Raw genomic sequence first — 12,611 nt, forward strand, 5'->3', positions numbered from 1 at the left:
GACACTTGACAGATGAAAAAAATATAAATTCATTTTGTTTTACTGATATATGCCTAGATATCTTCTTTGATTAGGCATTGCCTTGTCTGTCGTTAGTGAAAACGGGCATGTAGGTATTACTGGTTGTGCAAACTGCAGGTGATCCATGCCACCGCAATCAAATTATTTGCGTAACGCAGCGCACAGTGCAAAGTGCCTTATTTTCTAGCTACGTTTATTTATTCGATCACATGAAACTAACTAATGAAATTGCGCCATCTAGTGACGATACGGTCTCTAAGTATTATAACTAGATGGCGCTCCCTCTATACCATATCAATCGTAATTTACTATCGAATAAGTAAACGTAGTTAGAAAATCAAACACCAAGGATACCAGTACCTGTTTACAATTTGATGGTAGCGCGACTGGTTGCTCCGCCATTAGTGTACTCGTGAAATAGTGCCGAATTGCCATTTGTGATGATTGTAAATTATGATTGTGTGGATTATATCATTGTAGTACCTACATGTTGAAATGAATAGAGATACAAAGTAAAAAAAAACCAAATTGTGTATGGAATTGTTTTATTTAATTGCATTGCATTCCTTTTATAACAATATACTGTTTGAACAACATTTAGTATTACTTATAATTTACAATACAATACACTTCGGTTTGGCATACCCTATGAAGTGAAAAAATTAAATTTTTATCAAGATAACAAAAATAAAATCTCTCATGACAAAATTAGACTCACCATGCTTTCATTTTAAACTCTGATTAATGGGCTAAGATTTTTGTCCAGGATGGAAGGCACCCCATCCTGTTGCCCAAAAACAAAATGTACTGATTTGAACTGTCACAAATAGGTCACATTACTAATGCTTTTTAATTGGTAAGTATTGGTTTATAGCATCATAATTTCATTATTAGCTTTGGAAAACACAGAAATTAGATAGTAAAAAGGATAGTAAAGTTATAGTTTATCTTATGTTTATAATATTTTGTTATATATCTCCATATCCAGTCTATACAAAATACAAATCTGAAAGCCATTTTAGCTTGGCTCATTTCATAAAGAGTAAAATATTATATAAATATATTCAACAGTCACTTTTTAACCTTATGTTAAGAGTCACAACACAAACGTCCTATAAAAGTTTAGGAACTTAATGAAGTTTATGTGAATAGGTTTATATTGATTAAGAGAATCCTTTTGTGGAACTGATAACTTGCTGAAAAGCATGCTAGTATGACTGATATGTGGGAATGAACCATTCATAAGAAACATAAGAAACTTATTCCACAAGACACATTATTAAACATTTACATAACACATTTTCATAAATAAACTGTTATCAAAACAAAACAATATATTTTATTATGAATCATCAAAGGTCATCCGTCCAACACCGTGTTGCTTGAGGTACCGTCTGTACTGTTTGTATTTATTGTTCTCTGCTAGAGCTTTTTTAGTTTCTTCATCTTTCATTTGTTTCCAAACGTCATAGTTCTCTCTTATCCAAAGCTCTTCATCCAGAAAGTTCTGTACTTCCTTATCTTCCAAAGCATCAAACTGTGTTTGACCAAGCTCCATAAACTTTCTTATTATATGGAGTTTCTCCTCAGTACCATAGGGTTGTTTTAAAATCGTAAACTTCCACAACCATCTAAAATGCCAATAAAAGTAACGTACCAGAGTGTAAGGAAATATAATCAATTGTATCCACAATATGTCCACAATTTCGGGTTTTGCATAACCACCTTTTATATCCATTTTTTCCTCTATGACCTGCCTTATTAATAAGTCTTGCTCTATTTTTAGCTGAGCCTTACTTTTCTTGACTTTTTTACTTTGAGATTCTGTCATTTCTGCTTTGGCAATTTCAAGCGCTCTGTTTCTGTACTTGGGGACTGTCATGAAGTATTTAATAGCTGTATCGTATTTTGACCATGCACTGTAGTACTGTATAATAGAAATTATGGTAATAGTTACAGCTACAACAATTCTTACGTCGACTTTAGGTGCCATACGGCGTCTGTAGTACCTATAATAATGTGCGTAGTACTCCTGAGGGTTGTCCAACATGTAGTCGTAGTCTGATCTCTCTTCTTCATCGCGAAGTATCTCGTAAGCAGTCGCTATCTCTTTAAACTTCTCCCCTGCCTCTTTTTTCTCCTTTTCGCCTCGATGCATGTCAGGGTGAAATCTTTTCGCCAACTGCCTGTAGCTCCTGGCGATTTCATTTTTAGTAGCCTCCCTTGTAACACCCAGGACATCGTAGCAGTTTTCTTTACCGCAATAAATGCCTTCAAGCAGATGATCATGCGCATAGACCGCATTCAAGTGATATACTAAACAAATAAACACAAAACTTATAAATAGGCGCGCCATTTTTACTTTAATTAACACATATTCTAAGTTATTAAATGCAATAAAATTTGACTAGTGTAGAAATATTTTGATTTAATATTACAAATTTACGGATTCAGTCCGGCTGGTTGTCACTTTGACAAACGAATGTCAACGTCACGTCGTCGTCAGCTAATTTATGCGTTCGGATATCTAATTGTAACCTAATGAAGCAATCGCCAAAACATAAACTATTACGAAACTATTTTTTAGTTTGACTCACAAAGAATAGTAATATTTTAATGTACACATTAATCAATTTAATTCAATAGTTTGAAAAAAGGTATGACTAAGGGTATGAAACGCATTAGTTATGACAAAAATAATAATACATGCTATAGTCGTAAAAATGTAATAGGCCCGTTTTGACACTTGTCATCGCGACGTAACTAGTTATGGAACCATAAGACTCTGTACTCGATACTCACGATAAATCAATTCAAGTTTGTATCAGTACTTGATTGATATTATTATGTATTGTAAAGTGTTCGTTCGTTCAAAGTATTCCTTTAACTTCACAACCAATACGCGTGACTGGCTGTTGATTATACGTCCACTTTTCAACATGTTGAAACAGAGTTAGTACTATATAACAACAAACACAAAAATCGAGTCAAATCACTATGTTTAAATTAATGTCCAAAATAGAAGAGCCATAGTTAACGTAATAGTAAACAATATATATCAAACTTAAACGAGCGCACAGTCAACTTTACAAGATGAGGAACGAAAAACTGCGCAGTGCGCGCGGGGACGCTTCAGTCATGTGCCGCTTGGTCAGATACATCATCTCAGACTCATTATTTAGAACCCATTTTGAGAACCAAGCTCATTCTTTGCAGTAAAGATAACTACACAATATTTAATTTCGATATTCAGTAAAAAAATGGTTACAGCTCTATTATAAAAAAAAAAAAGACTGAGAACGTAACTGTTTTTGGAACGTTTCGCAACAATTATAAATTGCATGATACTATGAAGAAAGCGCAAAAAGAATACTCGCGATATATTCTTTCATATTATTTAACGTCCCAAAAAAATTTACGTATTTTTTAAAACACTGTATGTAATTGATTTTTATTTTTTTGTTTCTTTCATTTTTGTTCCAACTTACATTCTATGGTCTTGCACAAATGTCAAAACGGGCCTATTACATTTTTCCGACTATAGTTTATATTATGTATAATATTCTAAATTATATTAATAGTAAAAAGAAAAGTTTCATTTTGCAACCAAAACACTACTTTATGTTTATTTTTTTAGTAACACACTTTTATTAACCCAGCGAATTAACTTTCCTTCAATAGCTAAATAAAAATAAATTTTCGACAGTTTGTGTAAGACTAATAATAGACCTACAGTGCCATAACCCACAATGGAGCACGAGGGTAAAAGTTTAAAAGTAACTTTCAGCGAGCTCGGTATAAGCATTGTACATCCCTATTCATCGCTATTCATAGCTATTCATAGGTTACAAAATATATGATTGTCAATGTCATAATAATCATACCATCACGTCACATTTAACATTGTGTTTCACAATTCTAAATTGTTCACATTGTTACAGTCAGTGTTTCGATTACATATAATTTTGTGTACTTCCATGTTCTTTTGGATTTGAAACTTGAATTGAGCCATGAAGCATAAACTTGGACGCAGGAGCTGGCTTGTGCTTTAGTTTTGATGCAGTGAGTTTGAACAACAGTGACCCATGGAATTAGAGAGTTTTTAGAAAATTTTACTTGCTGATCGCAATAGAAAGTTTTTAAAGGATTCGTTCTCGCGTCCTCTTAAATGAATTATTCAGAGCACCGTAATATAAAATAAACAATGTCTTATTAAGAAACTACACGCGCGTTTAAAATCAAAATGTTACAAGACGATTTACAAAGTTTCGTGCAGAATCTTTATAAATATTTAGTGTCCGAGGAAGAATGTACCATGGGCATGTTAGTGAAGAAACACTCCACTAAGTTACAGACGCAAGGTGACTTCAGTTTTCTCAACACTGCGACGGCGTGGCAAGAGTTTTTGTGCGATGAACAGTTGCAACGTATCGACGGTACACTGTTGAAATGCGTTGACAAAGATATTGCAGATTTGATCAAAACTTCAAAAGATTGGCCCATACGGATAGAGAAAGCTGTAGAAGTTAAAAACCGAATACATTTATTTCTCGACAGACAACGCGCAATTCGTGCGGCATTTCAAAGCGCTATAAATAACCATGCAGAAATTTTAAAAATAATAAGCACTGATACTACAGTTGTGAAAATCGATCCTTACTGCATAAATACTAATTGTATAACATATCTACGGTTGAAATGTACAAGCGAAGTTTTGAAAAACTTATACCTTATTCGATCTTACCCTAAAATACAGAATTTAATCATCGTTGTGACATGGAGGTCCAGCTACAAGTATTTGGGAAGTGATATGGCATCACTTGATGTACAATCTGTATTTTGTGGCACAGTACTTAATGCTAGGACTTGCTTGAAAGAAAAATCTGTAACTGCATCAGAATATATAAGGTAAAATCTTATACGTATAACAATTAGGCTTTATGATTATCAAGCATTGCCCTTTTTGAAGGGGACTTATCAAAACACAAAATATGCGCTTCAGAGGCATTTAAACATGCATCTCTTAGGTAATTAAAACAGGAGAGTCAAATCAGCCACTACCTTACTACCTTATGGTGCTGAAGGGTTTTGTATGTTTGTTTAGGGCTCTTATTAAACCAGGGCATGTATGGAACCCTCGTAGATTTAGGTTTAAGTTGGTGAATAACTTTGCTCTCATGTAAATATATATGTATGCATGAACACTTCATAAGTGGATGTGATAGGCCTACATGAATAAAGAATTTTGGAATTTGAATTATATACTTGATTTGTCTGTCAAGTGGTCATCACATGACAAAGTAATTCCTATTCCCAATAATTTCCTTAAGGCCTTTGCACACCATAGATGGCAGGGCACGAGAGAGAGCCATTTAAAACTACTAGGAGGCTCATATTGAGGCTGTTTTAAGATTAAATAACTTTCTAATGAGCAAATGTATTATAGAGAGAATCATTATCTTTTCCAGACTAAGGCAGGATGAGTTAACTCTTATTGCACAGCACAAATATGGTTTGAGGGTATCAACTGAGGAGAAATGGAAGGATTTTATAGCTTATCTTGGAGAATCTGCAGTGGCATTTGAACTTTTGCAGACCAAGTGTTCTAGTCCTGTTAAAATACAGTTTGATGCATCTGGAGGTTCAAGTAAAGGTAGATTTATTTTTGAAATTATTAAAGTTGTAAAATAGTAATAGGCCTGTTTTGACATTTGTCATCGCAACATAACTAGTTATGGAACCATAAGACTCGGTACTTGATACGCACAATAAATCAATTCAGTTCGTCCACTTTTCAACATGTTGAAACAGAGTTAGTACTATATAACAACAAACACAAAAACCGAGTCAAATCACTATGTTTAAATTAATGTCCAAAATAGAAGAGCCAAAGTTAATGTAATAATAAGAAATATATATCAAACTTAAACGAGCGCACAGTCAAATTTACAAGATGAGGAACAATAAACTGTGCAGTGCGCGCGGGGATGCTTCAGTCATGTGCCGCTTGGTCAGATACATCAACTCTAAAAAAAATAGTTAAAAAGTTAAAAGTAAAAAAAATGGTTACTAGAGCTGTAACCATTTTTTTTACTGAATATCGAAATTAAATATTGTGTAGTAATCTCTACTGCAAAGAATGAGCTTGGATCTCAAAGCCGCAAATAAAATAATATAGTATAAAAAAAAAAGACTGAGAACTTAACTGTTTTCGAAATTTTTCGAAACTTTTCGCAACAGTTATAAATTGAATGCTACTATAAAGTAAGGTAAGCGCAAAAAGAATACTCGCGATATATTCTTTCATATTATTTAATGTCCCGAAAAAATTTACGTATTCTTTAAAACACTGTATGTAATTTATTTTTATTTTATTGTTTCGTTCCAAGTTACATTCTATGGTCTTGCACAAATTTCAAAACGGGCCTATTACATTTTTTCGACTATAATTGCATGCAGTTTAACGAAAGCAACCAAATTAAATTAACTAACCCAGCCTAGCCTTATGGGTGTCTTGTTTGGTTTTTTTCATAGTAATAATTGATGGAGCAAGCAGATGGTTTTTAGATCCATTACCTATAAACTAAGTAATGCTTTTTAGGGCATCCAAGGAACACATCCTGCAATATGCTACCCTGTATCTATCCACCCGAGGTGTAGGTGTTAAGCCTTATGTGCCTCAAATTACCACACCCTTCAGACCTGAACACAAATATGTTGTATATGGAGACATTCTTTGATGACAGCCGATTTGCGCAGTGGGCAGCGACCCTGCTTTCTGAGTCCAAGGCTGTGGGTTCGATTCCCACAACTGGAAAATGCTTCTGTGATGAACATGTATGTTTTTCAGTGCCTGGTTGTTTATCTGTATATTATAAGTATTTATGTGTATTTTATTCATAAAAATATTCATTAGCTATCTTAGTACCCATAACACAAGCTACACTTACTTTGGGGCTAGATGGCGATGTGTGTATTGTCATAGTATATTTATTTATTTATTTATTTATTCACACTGGTGTTATAATTATAGGAGCCGCTTTCATTCTGTACAATGGTGCAAGATTGGAAAGCATAATAAGGACTTTTGAAGAGAAAGTTGCTGAAGGAAGTTACCCATCACTTCCTAGTTTAGAAAATACAGACTTATCGTTATTAACAGATGAGGTAAGTTCCCAATATTTAATTTGGAGTGAAAACTTCTTCATTCAAATAAGCCTATCCCAGGCAGCTGTGTTTCTTTTATAATTGATTTGTAATACTTACTTAAACTATGACAGTTCGAAACTCACCCTGGCATAAGACGGTTGATAACTAGCCACGGCCAATACCTCTCAAAAGATCCCCAAGAAATTCAGTTTATTTTTTCTACCACATAGTTTTAAATGACCGTAAAGCATATGACCCACCTGATGGTAAGTGGAGAATCATCGACTATAAACTAAGCAATACTTCACAGGGCATGCAACTATTAGGGAGTCTGGTAGTCATATCCCTAATCGATTTCTACGCGACGTCGCACCGGAACAGTAAATCGCTAGGCGGGACCGTCTTTGTCCGTAGAGTGGTTACTAGCCACGGCCATTTTCTCTGAAAAAAAAACCACGCCGGCCCAGTGCGGATTGGTGGACTCCACACAACACATTATGTAGAACTCTCAGGCATGCAGGTTTCCTCACGATGCCATGCACAAGTTTAAAGAATTTGTTAAAACACATTTATTACAGCGAGGTTACTATACAATTGATGAATTTTTAATGACAAGGTTGCTTGGAAGCATCCGGCTCCGCTTTCAGCTCTCACAAGATAGAAAAATAAATGTTAAAATGCAAAATGTAAATTGTTGATGTTGGAAAAGAGCAACTGCTGAGTTTCTTGCCGGCTTCTTCTCGGTAGAATCTGCCTTCCGAACCGGTGGTAGAATCACTACAAACAGACAGACTTGACGTTTCAAAAGTGCTTATATTAGGCCTACTTGAAATAAATGAATTTTGAATTTGAATTTGATGTTTTCCGTGATGCAAATTATATTTTAGTTGCTTGAAACGCACATTACTTATTAGAAAAGTTACTGGTGCTTGCTGGGATTCGTAATCGGCCCCCCGAAAGCAAAGTCGAAGTCATTTCCACTGGGCTATGACCGCTTCATAATCCTGCTATCCTACTAATATGATAAATGTGAAAGGGTCCACAATTTCGATTCAATTCGTAGGATGAAATTTGGCATTAGCGTAGCAGCCCTGGCAATCGGTTGGGGTTGTTGGTAGACGTCTGGGAAGTATACAACGGGTTCCCCGGACGTCCAATAAAGCCAACGGGAGGGTGGTGGTTTTTAGTTCGGGTAAACGAGTCCCACATAACCTCGGTCCTGCCCAAAAGGACAGAGGTAGCCATAAAGCTTTTCCACTGCGACAAAAAAAAAAGGATGAAATTTGGCAAGCACGTGAAAGCCTTTGACATGGAAAAAAACATAGGCTACCTTTTATCCCGAAGTAGTTCCGGAGAGAAAATTTAAAATTGTTTACGAGCTAAGCCGCGGGACAGCTTTGAAATTCGGTACGCATGTCACCTATGCTATAGAAAAGGACATGTACTTTCTATACCGATCTCTCAATTAGTTCCCGTGTTAAGATTAAAAATTGTTAACGAGCGAAGCTTCTGAAGTCCACGCAGACAAAGTCGCGGGCAGAAGCTAGAATTAACATAGAATAAAAGTTTTGTGATGTGAAATAATAATAAAAATTATATACTTTAAGAATAACACGTCAAATATCCTACTGCATAAGCAGATTTGGGCCCCCGGCGTCAACTCTCACATCAATAAATACATGAATTTGTTCGCAGGATGAATGGTCGCTGATATTTACGTACATTATGGGCCTTCCATCGCTTCTGGACAGTAGCGTTTGTGTGGACGAAAGTACGTTGGTGCGACGACATGACGACAGAGTTCATGAGTTCCGACCGCATCTCATTTGCAAGTTCCTCAGCAACATGGTGAAACGGTTCAGTCAGTACTACCGAAGAGTGAGGATTTTAACAGTGAGTTTGAACTTAACTTTATAACTCAGAACTAAAAACATACAGAACCCTCATTCAGCGATTATAGCGTGCATTGTGTCCAAAAAACAGTGTAAACGACCCGCGCACGTCCCACATCACACCCGTGGAATGTTGCTAGCTCACAAACTTCTCCCATTTTATCGTAAACGTTTAGAACATTAACGGGGAATTAACTCAACTGCTAAATCGAATGAAGTGATTCACCACCTGTACTAGAAAAACTACTAAAGGTTTTTGATGCTTCAAAATTAGACGTGTACACGGTTTCTGTATATTCTTAATTCTGTGCTTTATATATTTAGACATTAAAATATTAGGTATTAAATGTCTTGTGTAATAAGAAACTCTCGTGTAAACAAAGTATATATATCTATATACTATAAGTGTATATATCTATACAAATATATCTATACAAATTTCCTTAAGAATTAAACACACAGCAACACAGCACATTTTTTTGTGGTTGGAAGTCTACGGCCTATGGCTAGTTACCACCCTACTGACAAATACGTGCCGCTAAGCCATTTAGCGTTACGGTAAGATGTCGCGTAGTAACCGATTAGTGTATGGGTTTAATATAACTCCCATAACGCTAACAGGTTAGCCCGTTACCATCTTGGACTGCACCACCACTTCCAACAGGTGAGATTGCAGTGAAGGGCTAACTTCTAACTAATAAAATACACAGCATCTGGGGCACGGGCGCTCGTGGGGGAAGATAGGACGGCAGGGGTGTTAGGTATCTCGCGACAGGCTAGCGACAGGCGTAAATCTTGCAATCACTGCTGTCAAACGTCACTTTTGTTTATTTATTGTATGGAAAAGTGACGTTTGACAGCAGTGATTGCAAGATTTACGCCTGTCGCGAGGTACGTAAACACCCTGCGGGATTTATTTCTGTTTTTTGAACAAAATAAATTGTTAGAATGAGCCTTTATAATAGATATGTAGCGGTCTCCACATTACCAAAATAGATGGCGCCACAAAGATCTTGTATCGCGCTAACGAAGTGTTAACAAAATTTTACCATATATACAACTATCAAAGATGATTGGATGGACTTTCATCCGCACGGAGGAAGATCTTCCTATTGGTTCGGCCGAGCGTATCACCTTAGCTCCCGTACATAGAAATTTGAAGAAAGGCTGTCGATGTCGTTCTACGAACACATTCCCATAGAATAGTACCGTGACATCGGCTGCTGTTTAACCGGCGTAAAAATAGATTTTCAGTTATTAGACGACGGCCGACTGGCGCAGTGGGCAGCGACCCCGCTTTCTGAGTCCAAGGCCGCGGGTTCGATTCCCACAATTGGAAAATGTTTGTGTGATGAACGTGAATGTTTTTCAGTGTCTGGTTGTTTATTTGTATATAATAAGTATTTATGTATATTATTCATAAGAATATTCATCAGTCGTCTTAGTACCCATGAAAACAAGATACGCTTTTTTTGGGGCTAGATGGCGTTGTGTTTATCGTCGTAGTAGGTATATTTATTAATTATGTATGTGTTTAGAAACTTATACCTAAATTTACTAAAAATGGACAACGTTTATACAAAAATAGCACTTTTTTAAGTTTATCACCTATTGGCTCACCTTGGAAGTATAACTATCTCATTAGCCGGCACGAAAACGGCATGACGCCTTCTTATGCCGTCATGCCTACCAGTGGGGCCCTATTAAGGTATTTTTTTTTATTGATTTTTTTTAAATGATTGTATTCTAACTAATTTTCACTCAATATATACTCGGAAGCGGTGATAGCCCAGTGTGTATGATTTAGATTTTACTTTCGGGGAGGCCAGTTTGAATCCCAGCACGCAGCTCTAACATTTCTAGGCTCTGTGCGTTTTAAGCAAGGAATATATCACTGGCTTCAAAGGTAAAGGAAAACATCGTGAGGATAAATGCATGCCTGAGAATTTTCCATAATGTCCACCAATCCACATTTTGCCAGCGTGGTGGACGAGACCCGTGCCCGTAGTGGGCCGGTAATAGGATGATGATGAAGATTGTTGACGTCAGATTTAGGTGATAGCAAAGGTGTCCGATTTCGATGTCCGGAGCAAATAATTTTGACTATTAAATTATGGATTGAAAAATTTTAAAAATTGAATTTTAAAGTATGATGTCCGGTGTATAAAGAATACAGACAGAAAATACATGCGAAAAATGCGGCTGGTTTCAATTTTTATTTATTTCTAAAATTTCTAGAAGTGCTTACAATCAAACGCACGAACAAACAAACATATACATATACATATACATAAGATATTAAATATTGTCCTTTAATTTTATGACCAGGGTAACCATAATTTTCTAAGGTTTAGGAATAGTCCTTAATGTTAACTATTTTTGGTACAGCACTGCGAGCATTGCGATTTCTCTAGAGATTCTGAGTTCAATTTCCAGACGTTTCAATTTCCAAATAAATTATGAATTTCCATATAAACTTTCCATATATATACAAATCCATATTTTACCCCCAGCAAATTTAAAAAGCTATATTCCAAGCAATTGTGCTAGAGAAAAAAAGATTTGTCAGATTTGACAGATTTAAAACATTTTCTTTCGAATTCAATTCAGTGCTTTGAATTTCTGCGTAACTAAATTTTAAGTATGTCTAATTATCCTACGATATATTTTTTCAAAACATTGTTTTTATTTGCAAACAAAATATGTACAATATATACATACTCGTTATAAACTATACCAAGTAATTCGTGCGAAGTCAGGCAAGTATTTATATATGAAAACAATCAGCGATTAGCTGTGTGATATTTTTTTTTTGTTTACTGCATGACATAGCCCGATATCCCTTAAATAATTCTGAAATATGTCAAAAATATTTAATAAAGTGATTTAACCAAGGGTAGTAAGCCCGAGTTTGAAATCCTTCTAATTTTAAAATAAAAAATTTATGATAGTTTCTATCATACCCTCACTATAAAGTAAAAATTATTAATAAAAGATTTATATGGGCTTGTCCTGATTTGATAGGCTTGTTTTACCTTTAATTTTTTTTTTTTTTTTATTTGATTTAATTTTTCTTTTGTTCAAGGAACCCCGCCAGCACCTCCTGCCGGTCCTCTACGCTCGAATTCACATGTTAACAATATTAAACAACACATTAAAATTATGTTTAAGAATATTAAATATTAAAAGCGTTTCACAAATGTATATAAGTTATTTTTTTTCGTCTAATCCCTATCACTTTCGACGTTTTTATTTAGTAAATAAACATATGACATAACTATAATGTGTCTTATCTAGAAATGATAACTGATAATTTGATAACACGATGAAAGTAATCACCTAGCTTTGACATTGGATTTATGGATTATTCGAAGGCCCAAAGTCTGTAATGTGCGTTACTACTAATACTTAATTAACATTCTCGTAGCTTACTTTGTCATATTAATATAATTAAATGAATCACCACATACTGCGAACCCTACGCGAAGCGCATTGAAAAAAAATGTTTTGTTTGGAAACACAAAGTTCACGTGATTGACCCAGGTATTT

The 12,611-nt window shown here is 35.3% G+C and overlaps 2 protein-coding genes across 2 annotated transcripts; one reads left to right on the plus strand and one right to left on the minus strand.

Moving 5' to 3' along the window:
• Positions 1 to 549: 549 nt before the first annotated feature.
• On the minus strand, positions 550 to 2,503 carry LOC120629808 (dnaJ homolog subfamily C member 25 homolog). The gene has a single exon (XM_039898862.1). The coding sequence runs from the start codon at positions 2,375 to 2,377 to the stop codon at positions 1,364 to 1,366; it is 1,014 nt and encodes a 337-aa protein (XP_039754796.1). The 5' UTR covers positions 2,378 to 2,503; the 3' UTR covers positions 550 to 1,363.
• A 1,379-nt stretch (positions 2,504 to 3,882) lies between these two features.
• On the plus strand, positions 3,883 to 12,391 carry LOC120630117 (DALR anticodon-binding domain-containing protein 3). The gene is made up of 6 exons (XM_039899269.1): positions 3,883 to 4,929; positions 5,490 to 5,674; positions 7,055 to 7,188; positions 8,866 to 9,063; positions 12,148 to 12,271; positions 12,360 to 12,391. The coding sequence occupies exons 1-6, from the start codon at positions 4,265 to 4,267 to the stop codon at positions 12,389 to 12,391; spliced, it is 1,338 nt and encodes a 445-aa protein (XP_039755203.1). The 5' UTR covers positions 3,883 to 4,264.
• Positions 12,392 to 12,611: the final 220 nt, after the last annotated feature.

This window comes from Pararge aegeria, chromosome 15, assembly GCF_905163445.1.
Source record: "Pararge aegeria chromosome 15, ilParAegt1.1, whole genome shotgun sequence".
Classification (NCBI taxonomy): Eukaryota; Metazoa; Arthropoda; class Insecta; order Lepidoptera; family Nymphalidae; genus Pararge; species Pararge aegeria.

Coding starts and splice junctions, on each gene's coding strand:
- LOC120629808 (XM_039898862.1), bottom strand. CDS start 2,377: ATGGCGCGCCTATTTATAAGTTTTGTGTTTATTTGTTTAGTATATCAC.
- LOC120630117 (XM_039899269.1), top strand. CDS start 4,265: ATGTTACAAGACGATTTACAAAGTTTCGTGCAGAATCTTTATAAATAT. Junction 5,675..7,054: donor ATCTGGAGGTTCAAGTAAAG/GTAGATTTATTT, acceptor TTATAATTATAG/GAGCCGCTTTCATTCTGTAC. Junction 7,189..8,865: donor TATCGTTATTAACAGATGAG/GTAAGTTCCCAA, acceptor ATTTGTTCGCAG/GATGAATGGTCGCTGATATT.